This window comes from Nicotiana tomentosiformis, chromosome 9 (genome assembly GCF_000390325.3).
Source record: "Nicotiana tomentosiformis chromosome 9, ASM39032v3, whole genome shotgun sequence".
Classification (NCBI taxonomy): domain Eukaryota; kingdom Viridiplantae; phylum Streptophyta; class Magnoliopsida; order Solanales; family Solanaceae; genus Nicotiana; species Nicotiana tomentosiformis.
The window spans coordinates 31,054,566-31,069,680 of NC_090820.1; the positions used below are offsets into that span (position 1 = coordinate 31,054,566).

General features: G+C 35.2%; 1 protein-coding gene across 3 annotated transcripts; it reads right to left on the reverse strand.

The window, feature by feature from the left end:
* Positions 1-1,210: 1,210 nt before the first annotated feature.
* Positions 1,211-10,706, reverse strand: LOC104102707 (chaperone protein dnaJ 49-like). Of its 3 annotated transcripts, XM_070186082.1 has the most exons (6): positions 10,595-10,706; positions 8,895-10,085; positions 6,257-6,411; positions 5,010-5,086; positions 4,031-4,261; positions 1,211-1,916 (listed from the first exon to the last, which is right to left on the reverse strand). In XM_070186082.1, the coding sequence occupies exon 2, from the start codon at positions 9,949-9,951 to the stop codon at positions 8,896-8,898; it is 1,056 nt and encodes a 351-aa protein (XP_070042183.1). In that variant the 5' UTR covers positions 9,952-10,085; positions 10,595-10,706; the 3' UTR covers positions 1,211-1,916; positions 4,031-4,261; positions 5,010-5,086; positions 6,257-6,411; position 8,895. The 3 variants fall into 3 exon arrangements, with proteins under 3 accessions (XP_070042183.1, XP_070042184.1, XP_070042182.1); XM_070186083.1 differs by lacking the exon at positions 4,031-4,261; XM_070186081.1 differs by having other exon boundaries at positions 4,031-5,086.
* Positions 10,707-15,115: the final 4,409 nt, after the last annotated feature.

Genomic DNA, 15,115 nt, shown 5'->3' on the forward strand with positions numbered 1-15,115 from the left:
CAAGTGAGATACCTGGCGGATCATTGCAATCAAGTGTTTGAGTGTTTGCATGCGATGATCCAGCACTCGCATCAGGAGTATCGATCGCCATTTTAGCAAACGTTTGATGAATTTTGAAGATTTCACAAGCAGTGAACAATTTCAGGAAAAACAAAATGAGAGAAAAAAATTGGAAAAAATTAGAGATTTGAAGAGATTAATGAGATATAAGAGCTCAGCTATCAGAATCGCATAGAGCCGAGCTCTGATACCATGTTAAAATCAAGCCCTAGGTCCGCCATGTCTGAGCTTCTCATAAGGATCGAGAGTAGAGATGAAGAGAGAAGAAGAAGAGAAGAGATAGAGAAAGTTCAGCTCATTTTCTTAACTGGTAAAAATAAAATGTCTTGTACACCCTATTATAATATACTAACAGACGTATTACACTTAACTATCAACTAACAACTTATATACACCTTCTAGAACAGTACTAGTTAAATAGCTTCAAGTACAACTATACTAAGCTAATGATTTCTACGAGGTTATATATAGGTGAAGGAGAGGAGGAGCAAAAAGAGGAAGAGTATGTTTTCTACAATCTTATAGGAAAATTTGTCAATTTTGTCATGTTAATCTAATATAGTGAACTCATTCTAATACTAGTAATACCAAAGTATAACTAATCCATTAGGAAAAAAAGCATACTTAAATGCTACTGATCAATCAAATAAAAAAAAATCTATATTAATAAAAAATGTCAGATATTATGTACTCCTACAAGTTTAAAGCAGTACTAATTAATACTCCTACTCATTTATAACACATGAACTAGTTAAACTTCAGTTACGTTCCAATCATTTATAGCATTTGCAAAGTGATTTTAAAAAAAATATTTTTGGTGATTTGTGTTTGACTAATCAATTTGCAAAGCACTTTTGAGCAACAGTTAGTATTTGTCCAAGCTTTAAAAAGTGCTTCTAAGTATATTTTTCTCTAAAGTAATTTTCAACAAATTGTTTCTAAAAGAAAACTACTTTTTTTATGCTTCTCAAAAACTGTTTTTACTTCTATTCAAAAGTACTTTTTTCTTTCAAAAAGCTTGGTCAAGCACCTTAACTTTGGAAAAAAGTACGTTTGGCAACAAAACAAAAATATCTTTGGCCAAAAAGAAGTACAGCCAAACAGGCTATTAGTTTTAAAAAAAACTAGCATGGAAAAACTAGCACAGAAATAAAGCAATATTAATTGGAACTTCTAATTATGGAAATATGAATCCATCAATGGTTTAATCAAAAGCAGCTTCCAATTGTTTTGATAGCAAGATCTAAGAATAGTACCAGGCATGAAAAATGATGCCAAAACACAAACAAAAGGGCATCCCGGTGCACTAAGCTCCGGCTATGCGCGGGGTCCGGGGAAGGGCCGGACCACAAGGGTCTATCGTAGGATGCCAAAACACAAACCCCAAGATAAATTGTTCAAAAAATGTTTTGAGAACCATATCACAGTACTTTATAAACTCCATCCAAAGAGCTTGTCTCCGATCCGGACGATGCCTAAAAGAAATGAAACATATTGGGATGGCGGATTTTATCATCTTCTTCTTCATCAGAAGCCAGCCTCGTCTCGTCTATAGGACGCAGATGCTCCAGGTTCATGCTCTCCAGCCTTTGGCACAAAAACGGATGCTCCTCATTATAAGTTGAATTAACTTCCAGAGAAATCTCAAGATTAGGTTCTGGATAATAGCCTGCTCATTCACCGGTCCATTTCTTGGTGGAGGGGCCACCTGTTCACGGCTGGTTCCAGCAACATCACCCGCCCTCCGCCTGATAGACAGTGGAGACAAAGGAAGATGGTTTTGCGCCATTGGTTGTTGCAGTTGCTGAAAGATTGGCAGTGGCATCGGCCCTCCATTTACAGCTGCAGCAGCAGGCCTAGTAACATATGGGACACGAAATAATTAACAAAACTGCAAAAATAATACTCTACTCTACCCAAAAATAATTACGTACTCTTCAATTTGTTATAATAAGTAGTACTACCTTTCTTCCAGTTTATGTGAACCTATTTCCTTTTTGGTCCGTTCCAAAAAGAATGACTCCCTTTCTAAATTTGGTAATAATTTAGCTTAAACTTTCAATTGTACCCTTAATGAGAAACTTTTATAATCACACAAATACTCTGGGCCCATTTTTGACTTGTTTAGGACTACAAATTTCAAAAGTCGTTCATTTTTTCTTAAACTTCGTGCCCAATCAAACAAGTTCACATAAATTGGAACGGCTGGAGTAGTACAGTTCTTCTGTCACTTATGTATTTTATTACGTAGTATGAATAATTACTGGATTATTCATAAAGGCTAGCTAGTTTTGTCAAAATACATATTTAATCAAAGAGGAAAGGTTAATTTGGCTATTCACCGCCTCAAAACTGCAGTTGGTATTGGAGAAAAATCTATGCAATCAGATAAAAGGTGGCAGCTGGCTATATATGTTCAAGATGGCTGGCTAAAGGTGACAGGGACATACTCAATCAAAGGTGGCTACAACTTGTTGCAGGGGACCAGGGAGGAATGGGCATGGAAGAGATCGGTGTGGAGCAAATATAAGATTCCTCAACACAACTTCATTTGCTGGTTAGCTGCGCATAAAAGACTACTGACGAGGGATCGACTGATCAGGATTGGAATACTGTCAAGGGAGTATGTGTGCTATTTGTGAAGATAAAGCTGAAACAATTAATCACCTATATTTTACATGCCCATTCTCACAACTATGCTTGAAGGCAATACTACAATGGTTGAGAATGGGGATACAACAACAAGATTTTCAGGGGTTGTGGCGCAGAATGGCAAGGATAACTAAAGAGAAAACCTGTAGAGCTATTGTGTTATTCATACTGGCAGCTCTGGTTTATCATATCTGGAAGGTGAGGAATGAAGCTTTTTGGAATCACAGGGTACCTCGACCTTAAATTGTGATTGATGCCATACGGCAAAATTGTAAACAGCGGGTGAAGGATTTATTGAATAAAAGATCAATATGAGGAAGGGAAGGGAAGTGGATGGAGGAACATGTATAGATAAGGATAGTGGCGTACGCAGAATTTTTCGTAAGCGGTGTCACATTTTGTAATAGGTGAACAAATAAGTGAACAAATGAATAGCTATAATGACATCATATTTATAAAATAAAAAATAAAAAAAAAAAAAAAATCAAAACATTACTATAAATCTCTACAATGAGTTTTTATTTTCTGAAATGTATTAATGATAGTCTCATTAGAAATACTAGTACCAAGTATGTCTTTTTCCAAGAAAGATTTGAGTATATTTATTGTCAACTTGACTAACAAATGAATTCTTGCTCTTTTTGTTGTTGCTTAATTTTGTTAGAGGTCAGTGGTTCAAGCCTCACTAATACAAAATATATTTTAATTCTTATTTAATAAATAATGTCTCAAAAACAATAAAAACTTGTGTGCCGCTAAAAGGATTCGAACTCCCGACCTCTACTAAGAGGTTGAAATGCTTAACCAGCTGGGCAACAAGCTATTTTATTTCAAGTGGTGTCACTTGTATCCTTTTCTATGTATTATCTGGTTTTGCTTATGTCTATATATGCATTTAATAAATCTTTCCGACGAAGTGGTGTCACGTGACACCGCTTCCCATAAGGTGGCTCCACCCTTGGATAAGGACTTATGTACAGTTGACGAAACTTTAGGAGTAGGAGCTATTCATTGTAATGGTAGACAAAAACAAAGTGTAGAGAAAGGCTATGTTTGTAGATGAGGATTGTAGGGAGACTTGAGTAGTTTTTAGTTGCTGGTGCTTAATAAAACTTTTATTTTCACCCAAAAAAATAAAAGAAAGAAAAGGTTAATTTTGTTAAATCCTCTTCAATGCACGGGATAGTAACTTACATTCATATTATGAGAAAAGTTACTCTAAAAGAATTTAGTGATATACTACAATACTAAATCAAGTAAAGAAAGAGAAAAAAGAAGCATGACTTTTGTTGAAAGTTTAATGAAAAAACTATCTTACCCATTTCCATTAGGCGTGGAGTTTCCAACGTTGGTATTATTCCTGTGGATAGCAATAGTTGTAGGAGCATTGACAATGACGTTCATAACAGGCTGCTGACACTGAAGATGTATGGCCGTTAAGGGAGTAGTACAATTGAAAGTTCTTGTGCAGCCTTGAGAAGAACTTGGGCAGTGTTCTATACACCCCATCAACACGAATACCCTTGGAGGGAAGCTCGTAATCGTATCCCTTTTTTTTTTTTTTTTTTTTACATATTTCCACAACAAAGCAATTGTTAGATGGATTTATACTATCAGTGTACGTAAATTTACAGGAAGAAATTTAAAAAGTTATCTACCATGTTTTGCAGGTTACTAATTTATTCTTACGACATATAATTAAAGGAGACCTAATTTACACTATCGGTTTATAAAAGTTAAATAATTCTGATTAAATTTACACATTTCTAATCCTCAAAACACTGACACAACAACAACAACAACAACCCAGTATAATCCCACTAGTGGGGTCTGGGGAGGGTAGTGTGTACGCAGACCTTACCCCAACCCTGGGGTAGAGAGGCTGTTTCCGATAGACCCTCGGCTCCCTCCCTCCAAGAACTCCCTACCTTGCTCTTGGGGTGACTCGAACTCACAATCTCTTGGTTGGAAGTGGAGGGTGCTCACCACTAGAGCAACCCGCATATAAATTAATATGGATAAAATAAAGAATAAGTTAGATTGATCTTTCACTAATTTGTTTCAATCAGACTTTTACTTTTGTTTCATAAGTTATGCATATTGCTGGTAATATGGCAGATATGGATCACAACATTAAAACGTAAGTTTGATGTTTGCAAGTATATACTATTACTCTAACTGGAATCTTATTTGGAAAGCATAGAAGAGTTAAATCATTTAATTATATGTGCTGTTTGGAAAAAAGATTATTGCTCGTAAGACACATAAGCATGTATAAGAAATGATTTTGAGGTTACCTTACATTCCTAGCAACTTGAGTTTCCACTTCAACAGGTGGACCAAAGCGTAACTCCACTGGCTGTTCAGCAGGCAACTACTCCAAAGCAAGGAGGAAATTGATTTAGAAAATTGTATTAGATGCTAATAATGAGTTTGTAACACAAGTTTTTTTTTAACTGTAAAAATGTGAGAGATTAACGTATGTACAAACTACAAATAACAATCAAATCTCTAGAAAATGAAATAAGCCATTTCGGAAATAAATAAGTAAATAAATAAAACCAATCTTAAATAATCAGTCTAATAATCATAATAGTTATCGAACTCCATAGTCCAATGAGTATTCTAAGAGCCTGCGGTATAAATTCCCAGCAACTTGATCTTTCATGATACTTTGAAGTTACTCAAGTTGTTGAAACAACAAATTTATCTCATTCTTCTCTCTCTTTTTCTCCTCTCGGAGAGGAACAGTGACAGTACACTACAATCGTATATCAACAAATAGAGAACTGGACAATTAAAATAAAAATTAATTGACCACAACTAGAAGGAATAAAGTATATTACAACGTTGGAGAAAAATAAACCTGCAATGTAATAACTAGTCAACTATACACCCACAGCCTGATTATTTGAGTTAGGTCTCACTTTTAAAACGAAATTATCGTATTTATGAGCCAAGTATAAAACAGACATTCATGCATGATAATATGACGTAAATTGTATCTTGTTACTGGCTCACTGCTCACATTAAGGGAAGCTCTTCATTAACTGAAAAGCTTATTGGCTCGCCTTTGACTCTAACCTCTCATTTAACTTTCACGCTAGTTAAAGTTCCTAAATCTCTATTTTTACATTCTTAAATAGTTATAGATTTAATTATGAGAAGTCCAGATTTGGTGAACTCAAACATAGATTGCAAACCACGTTATTCGAATCTTGAAGTTCTTAATTTTGATGTACCCTTTCTTTTAATGCGGTCTAGACATCCTAGGGTTCCTTTTTACATATTTTCTAAGTAAATCTTACCTTTGAAGTTACAGACGATTCAACTCAAATCACAAAGAAAATAAAACCTAATTAACCAGTATCACTTGTAAAAACACGCCTGCCAATATATCTATACTCAAATCACAAAGAAAAAAAGGTAAATAAAAATGAGAGAGATGTTACAAAATTATAAATAGTAGAAGGAGAATCCAATATGATTTAACTATATATATGTCAAAAAGAAGGTGGAAATGGTAAATGAGCTTTTAAATTACCGGTTCAGGCTCATCTTCCTCCTCACTCTCTTCCTCATCATCATGCTGTTCATCAAGTCCCTCACCGTCTGGAAACAGCCAGTTTCCGTCTTCAATCTCCCGACAATTCGGGCAACGCATTAATTCCCGGGAATTGAACTCAGACCCTATACAATCTGCATCCAGAATAAATATTAATAAACATACACGGGGCCACTCACAGACATTTATGTATTTATAGATTCTACTTGAGCAATTTTATTTCTCCAAAAGATTTTTACTCTATCATTTATCATATAAAAAAAATTCGTGTACGAAAAGGAGGAAAACAATCTTATATGTTAACAAAATACATAAATAAAGGAAAAACAGACAAGTGAAAGCCAAACCCCTCATCACGGAGCTGAAAGCCCGAGTGGATAGCTTAACCAAAAAAAAAAAGACTAGTGAACTGCTTTAATTGTGTATTGCAAACCCTACTTGACCAAAAATGACTAGTATTATGGTTTCAATATTTGTCGAAGTCTCTCACACAATAGGTACGGATTCAACTTTTTATTGTTCCCCTTTTTCTTCCCTTTCTGGAAGCGTTTGTTTGAAGCACTTTCTTATAAACATCTTTTTAGTTATAAAAACAACATTAAGACGCTTCATTTTTCTGAGATCAGAACAAAACGTCTTAAATCAACTACTCATTAAAACATACTTTTTTCATCTCTAGAAACTTTTCATAAAAATTCTTCTAAAAGGGCCAAATCGAAAAGGGGGGAGAGAGAGAGAGAGAGAGAGAGAGAAGTTTCATAAAAAATTTAAGAATTAAAAAAAGAATAAAATTGGGCGAAGAAATGCCTGGAATAGTTCATATTAACATCTTCATTAACAAGTCTGAAAAGAATTCTTAATCATAAATAAAGTTAAAAAAAACAAAAAGACAGCAGATCTAGCTTAATTAACCAATACAAAATGAAACATACAACTATTAGACATATGCGAAAATTGAATCTTATGTTACATACCCAAATGAAAAATGTGACCACATATAAGTTTGGCAATTGACCTCCCATCGTTATCTATAACGTCATCCAAGCAAATGGAGCATTGAGGAGCAGCCGTGATATCATTCGGGAAAAGATTATCAAGTACAGTCATGGGAGGTTGATAAAAATCGGCCATGGTAAAAGAGTTTACGAACTTGATAAATGTACAAACCAAGCCTTACAGATTGAAAATGCAAAGGAGTCGTCAAGACCAAGGTGATGTTATATAGGGGCTAATCACAACCCTTATATAGGAAAAAATTTAACAACAACCTTTTGTAGAGCAATAAATTTGAAAACCGGTGGAACAAATGAAAAAAGTATGAAATTCAGGGGTTTTTTGTAAGTAAATAACACACATATAGAACCACCTATGGCAGAAAACTTATTATTATTAGATTTGTGGTAATTTATTGATGTGTCATGATTTTGTTCTTATCTTGGTCCTAGTTAGACTCATGAGAACTGATTACAGGTAATCTGAAATTAATTTATATTAAGTGCTTAATCTGGTGTTAGATTCTCTATTTCAAGATCTTAACAGATAAAACTACAAAGGTGACTTTCAGAAGTCTTCTGCCTTCCCCACAGCAGGACAAAAAGGAGGACTTCGATAGAACTAATGCACAAACATTCCACGACTTCAACAGAACTATTGCACTAACATTCAACAATTTTGAGTTGCAGCTGATAATTTCTTTTCCAAAAGATAACATTCTTAGCGAACTGTAATCTAACATTCAACAAAGTTGAGTTGCAATAAATGGTTCCATTACATAAAAAGAAATTATATCCACACAAACTAAAGTGAAAGTTAAAATGGGACTGACAGAGTAAAAGCAAACAACATTTCTATGTCATCTTATCTTCACTAGGAGAATGAGTAAACAGTGGTTGAAAGATTGCAATTGCTGAAAAGAAAATAAGTTAGTGTGTCCTTGCTTATCTCAATTGCTTAAATGTCCAGATTTTATTCTTGAGCATATCCACAGGCCATGGCCGAGTTGGACTACTCCTTCCATACATGCTCCTTACAGCGTTTAAAAAGAAATCAGAATAGAATAACTCCACCTAAACTCAAGTAAATAAATCAGAATCAATAAACAAGAAATAAATACAAACTTTATGGATAATCCCCTTATTTTTCCTCACACAATGATGATCCAGAAATTGGTTTCTTTATTGGATATGTGTTTGTGTCTCTGTATGTGTCTGTCTCTGTGTATAATCCCAGATTAAAGTACAGTTGTAGTAGGCCAGGGACTAGGGTGACTGGGGGAGTAAGTGGGGAGGAATACACTCATCCATCTCGAGTCTTTTTACTATCATAGTTTAGGGAAGTTTAGTCTCCCCCTTTGGCCAGTCTTTGGTAACCTCAATGTGAGATATGTTTTCCTGTTCTGGATGCATGTTTTTATACAAGTCGGCATGAATAGGCATGTCTCAATATCGAGAATGGTGCATTTAATGTGTAATTTACTGACTGGATGTTGAAATATTTAATTTCTAAAGCTGACATAGAAGTTCATATAATGTAAAACAATTATAAAGTCATTGATCAAAGCAGAAAATCTTCTTCAGCAGAACATAGAACGGAAGGAGACAGAAGAAACTAAGCTGACCTCAATTAGCTATTCCAAAATTTTGAAGCCTGTCACAGTGAGGTGTTGGGTAGTTCCTGTTCCATTGTCGCCTCTGGAGTTTTATACGACAGTAACGTTCAAGTGTATTTTTGTAATCTCTAATAGCACGGTCTTCAATTTTCTCTCGAGCAGGACTACCAAGAGGATAATTCTTATCAAATTGTGCCGACTTAATGAAAAACTCTACCCCATATTTGTCTGTCACCTTCTCAAACTGATAAGAGTAGTTTTTCTGCAAAGTATACTCAGGCTCCGAGAAAGGAAGATAAGCAAGTAAAAAAATGATCAAAAATGGTAACAATTGAAGGAGGAGAATTAAGTTAGGCCCAGAGGAACCTAAATCCTCTCTCTGCTGACGGACGTTGGTCCTTGTCCAGTAGGCATAAGCTGTCCTAAACATTTCAGACTGACCAAAGAATGCCCTTATAATCTCTTCATCATCAAAATCATCTTCAAAATACTCACGCTCCATTCTTCTCCTCCGACGTCTAAGATTATACTGCTGATCAAACTCGAATTCTTCAACCAAACCCGTCTCATCATACTGCCTCCTTGAATCATCTTCACTCAAACACTTAAATGCCTTGGATACTTTCTTAAATGCCTCTTCAGAACCCGGAGCCTTGTTTTTATCAGGATGAACTTTCAAAGAAAGCTTGCGGTATGCCTTTCTTATCTCCTCAACTGAACAACCCTTCTCTAAACCAAGAATTGCATAGTAGTCCTTCTCGCTCTTAATATGTGTAACCAAATGCACGTGTTCTTCAGTATAGTTCCTCTGCCCATCTGAAACCTCATCTAATTTGACATGACCATTGACATGTTTCTCGCTCAAAACATCGTCAGCCTCACTAGAGGGATCAGGAGTTGAGGCATTAAGAGTTTCACAAGCAGCCAAAAGATCTTCAACGTGTAGTTCACTATTAAGGCGATGTGCAATTCCGATAAATTTAAGCGCTCTCTGCTTATTGCCCGACACAATTGCCTCCTTGGCAATACCAACACATCTTAAGGCCTCATCTTTGTTACTATCCATTCTTATCCTTAACTTCAACTATAAAAATATCTAAGGTGAAGTTTAAGCTTCAAAATCAAAACCCATTGCACTGCAATTTACGATGCCAACAGACAAACAATGATCCGAAATCTTCTTTTGCAATTGAATTTCACCTGATCACCAATTTAGCCAACCAATTACTCAAAATTATAATACACAGAAACGTAAATGAGGCAGTTTTATGCATATTATTCGTCAACATCAGAATATCAAATGATTACTAGAAAAAATCATTTTGAGGAGATTGTAATTAGGTTTGAATTTCCTAGCATTGTAAGCGGAATTATAATTCAACAGATAACTTCACATAATGTAAGCCCAATAATTAAAGAACAGGATAACCCAGTTTTTTGTTTGACAATTCACTTTCACATGATTTTTTTTTTTTTTAAAACAGCAAATGCATCACACAGACACGTAAAAGAAGCAATGTTACGCATATTATTAATCAAAATCACAATAGAAAAGCATTTTGAAGTGATATTGAGATCATTGGTTTGAATTTCGTATAATTGTTAGGAGTAAAATCAACAGAATTTCAAACATAAAAACGCAAAAAAAAAAATCATAAAAAGAACCAAAAAATTATTAAATTAAAGAGAGCTTTAACTTTGTTTGGAACCTGAGCAATGGCAGAGAGAACGCGAGAAAATGAGAGAAAGGATCGTGTTAGACGAAGAAATGGAGTCTGACATTCTGAATAAAGCAAAGACCCGTACCATGTAGTGGGTGCTTAATTGCTTATAGGAGGATCGGGCGCCTATAATAAGGTTGATTTAACATTATAAATGTAGTAATTCGATAACCATTCAATAAGATAACAGGCGGATTGGTATCAGATTAACAATTATCGGGCAGTTTATTGGCTAAACCAAATAGAAAATTTTTAAACAATCATTCAATCAATACCAAATAGTTTCAAATCAATACCAAATTTTTAATACCATCTAAGATCTAACCAAACAATATTTTTTAATTGAATAGTTTTCAAGACTACTCATACTGTCATACACGTATTAACCAAATTTTTAATACCATCAAGACTACTCATGCAGACATATACGTATTAATCATTGAGATTTCGATTTTTCGACTTCTGAGTTTTCAGTTCAAGAGAGAGACAAGACTGATGACTTCACTGCCTCTGATGGCTGCAGACAATTGAGAATTAGAAAATAAAAATTAGGGATTTAGCCATTTAGGGTTTTAATAGTACTTTATATATATAAGGGTAAAAGTGTAAATATAAAAAAAATTAACAGGTTAACGGTTTACCCGATAAAAAAATTGAGTAATTCGCCCCAAACCGTTAAGCCGTTAATTATAAAATCTCAATCAGTTCACCATCCATTACCCCGAAAATTCAATACCAATAAGCTAATAAGCTATCGATTCGGTTCGGTTAACGGTTTCGGTTCGGTTTTAAACAGCCCTAGTACCATGTATATGTTGTGGTGTGCAAATTTGTTGTCAAACACTTTATTAAGGTTCGAGAAGTCTGAATAAATATTTGAATATAAAAAGATATATATTTATATTAATACATTTGAATCTAAATATATATTTGAATAAATGTCTGAATTATATTAAGATTAAGATATTTGAGTCTAAATACATATCTGAATATTAAGATGTGTATGGAGGTCTGAATCTTAATTATTCAGATCTTATACATTAAGTGCGTTTATTTTTAAAGTCTGAATCTTAATTATTTAGAACTTAATCATTAAGTGTTTTATTTTATTTTTTACTTCACAACCATTTAATGAGCATGAATAGATATGTATGATTAAGATCTATAACAAATACTTGATTTCATTAAGATGTTATCATGCACATTCATTACTAATTGCCGCCGCCGCTTACCATTATCAACTACCACCACCACCACCATCTCAACCATAGCCGCCATCACCCCCACCACCATCATCCTCACCCATAACCACATACTCACCCACCTCAACTATCACAACCAACTACCCCATCACCATCTATAACCATCATCGGTACCGCCCACCATATATATATATATATATATATATATATATAAAGCTAGGAATAGAACTCTCTAAAGCCAAGAATCTTATTTATCTTCTTCTTCTTTTTTTGATTTTTCCCCCTAATCCATTCTATTAGTTTAGTCCATATAAAAAGCCTTAAGTCTATAATAAATTCTTAAACATTATAGTTCTTCTCCCCTTCCCTTTAATTAATTTCTATCAATGTGCCTTATAACGTATCAAAAGTAGGAGATAAAAAGATAAGAACCAAAGCATAATGATGCCATAGTAATTCTAATACACTACCTCTGTCACTTTCACCCGACTGAGTTATCCAGGTACGATCCGTTCTTTTTAGTTTTGACTGTGCATTGAGAAATTTACCAATGTATCTTCACTTAAAGTTGAATTCAAGTCAACTAATGAGGTTCACTGTATTTTTACCAGCGTACCTTCCTCAATCACAATCACAATCACAACTATCACCACCACCCACCATTATTCACTATCACCACCACCCACCATCATACTCAACCATAATCGATATTGTTACCAATCACCACTAGCTACTATCCAGAACCACCACCATCAACCAAAACAACAGCCTCTATTAGATTAACTATTATTTTATTTAAATTTTATGTTTATTAATTTTTACATAAAAATAAGTTTTATATATTCAAATATTAAAAAAAGTAGTCTTCTTCAAATACGTATTGTGATGACCCAAAAAGGCCATCTTATGTTTTAGAACTCGATTCTGCGCTCTTAAGCCTTAAAAGTCTCATCTTCACCCTCCTTGATTTGTGTGCGCAGTTCAGGCGTGTTTCCGGAAAGATTTTATGTTGAAAATTGATGAAAATAAGAATTTTTGCCTTAAAATTTGGTTTTAGTTGATTTCGGTCAATGTTTTGAGTAAACGTACCCGGGGCCATGTTTTAACAATCCCGGTGGGTCCGTAATGAAATATGGGACCTGGGCTTATGCCCGAAATCGAATTCGGAGGTCCCTAACTCGAGTTATGATTTTTTGATGAAAATTAAAAGTCTGAATATCTAATATCTTTAAGAATTGATTGATGTTTGGCATTGTTAGTACCGGGTCCGTATTTTAGTTCCGGAGCTCGGTATAGGTTCATTATAATAATTAAGACTTGTCTGTGAAATTTGGTGAGAAACGGAGTTGGTTTGACGTGATTCGGACGACCAGTTGCGAAAATAGAAATTTTAAAGCTTTCTTGAAAATTTTATTGGATTTGGCGCTACATTCGTAGTTATAAGTGTTATTTTGGCGATTTGATCACGCGAGCAAGTTCGTATGATATTTTTAGACTTGTGTGCATGTTTGGTTTGGAGCCCCGAGGGCTCGAGTGAGTTTCGGATAGGCTACGGGATGTTTTGGACTTAAAAAATCTGATATTTTTGCTGCAGCAGCTGTTCTGGTATGTTCTTCTTCGCGTTCGCGAAGCTACTCTCACGAACGCGAAGAGTAAGATGGTCAGGATGGAATTTTCATCTTCGCAAATGCGAAGGCCTGTTTGCTAACGCGAAGCGATATGGGCGTTACCCTTCGCGAACGCGACCAGCTCATCGTGATCACGTAGTGTTAGGGACCTGGGGAAGGGAGTCAATAATCCTTCATCGCAAACGCGAGCATGGTCTCGCGAACGCGAAGGCCAGGGGGGAGTAGTCTTCGCGAACACGAAGGCCTGACAATTCTGCTCTTCACGAACGCGACAGTTTCCTCGCGAACGCGCTGAACACTGTCGCCCATTACTTAAAACAAAATCAAAAACAGGATTTAGCCATTATTTCACATTTTGAAGAACCAAACAAGCTAAAGGCGATTTTCAAGAGATATTTGCTTCCCCAAAGTGTTGGTAAGTGATTTAAAACCATTTTCTTTCAATTACCCATTTCATTTCATAAATTTTTAACCAAAAATCTAGAGGTTTCATGGTAGAATTAGGGGTTTTGGGTAGAAACTAGAGATTTCGAAAATTTGGAAATTTACGCCTCAAATTGAGGTCAGATTCAAAAACCAATTATATATCCGGGCTCGAGGGTGAATGGGTAAATGGATTTTGGTCCGAACCTCGGATTTTGACCAAGCAGGCTCGGGGTCGTTTTTGACTTTTTGGAGAAAAATTTGGAAAATCTAAATTTATGCAATGTAATTGATTCCTTTAGTAATATTTGATATTATTGAGTCATTTTTGAATAGATACGAGTGGTTTGGAGGTGAATTCTAAAAGAAAAGTTGTGATTGAGTATTGAGTGGCCTTCGGAACGAGGTAAGTGTTGTGGTTAACCCTGACTTGAGGGAATTAGGAACCTTGAATTATTTGCTATGTGAAATTCATGTGAGTGGCGTATATGTGAGGTGAGGAGTACTTATGCGCCGCCAATTTACCTGTTTTCCTGTTTCTCCCGTTTTTCTTATATTGTCTTTTTCCCATGCCTAATTGCTGTGGGTTTATTCTCATGTTGTTAAATTAATCGTTCTTATCTTGTTTACGGATCTTCTGGTGATAATTGAGTGTTTATTTGAGTGTTTATTTCGAAGTTGAGATTGATATTGTGGAATCAAATGTTGAAGTAAGGCTTGTATTTGTTATTCTATCTCACTGTTGTTAATTGTTCATTACATTATGGTAAGGGAGAGTGTTAATGCACGAAGGGTGATACCGTACCATATTGTGAGTGTTAATGCACGGAGGGTGATGTCGTGCCATATTGTGAGTGTAAAAGCACAAAGGGTGATGTCGTGCCATATTGTGAGTGTAAAAGCACGAAGGGTGATGTCGTGCTATATTATGAGTGTTAATGCACGAAGGGTGATGTCGTGCCATGAAAAAAGAGTTAATGCACGAAGGGTGATATCGTGCTGTTTCTATTGATTTTATGGTGAGATTGAGAGTAAAAGCACGAAGGGTGATGCCGTGCATTTTTCCTTTACGATATTCGCTGTTCCTATTGATTCATAGTATATTGGTTGTTCCAGTTATCATTCTGCCGTAGTTCTTTATCTCGTATTTCCCTCGGCATATTTCCCCCTCCCGATATTACTTATCTAGCTTTTCATTGTTGTTACTTGTATATACACTATTAAATTATACAGGTTGATTTGTAGGTATCTTGTCT

What these genes read in the sequence shown, in the direction of transcription:
- LOC104102707 (XM_070186083.1), bottom strand. Translation starts at nt 9,951, where the DNA reads ATGGATAGTAACAAAGATGAGGCCTTAAGATGTGTTGGTATTGCCAAG.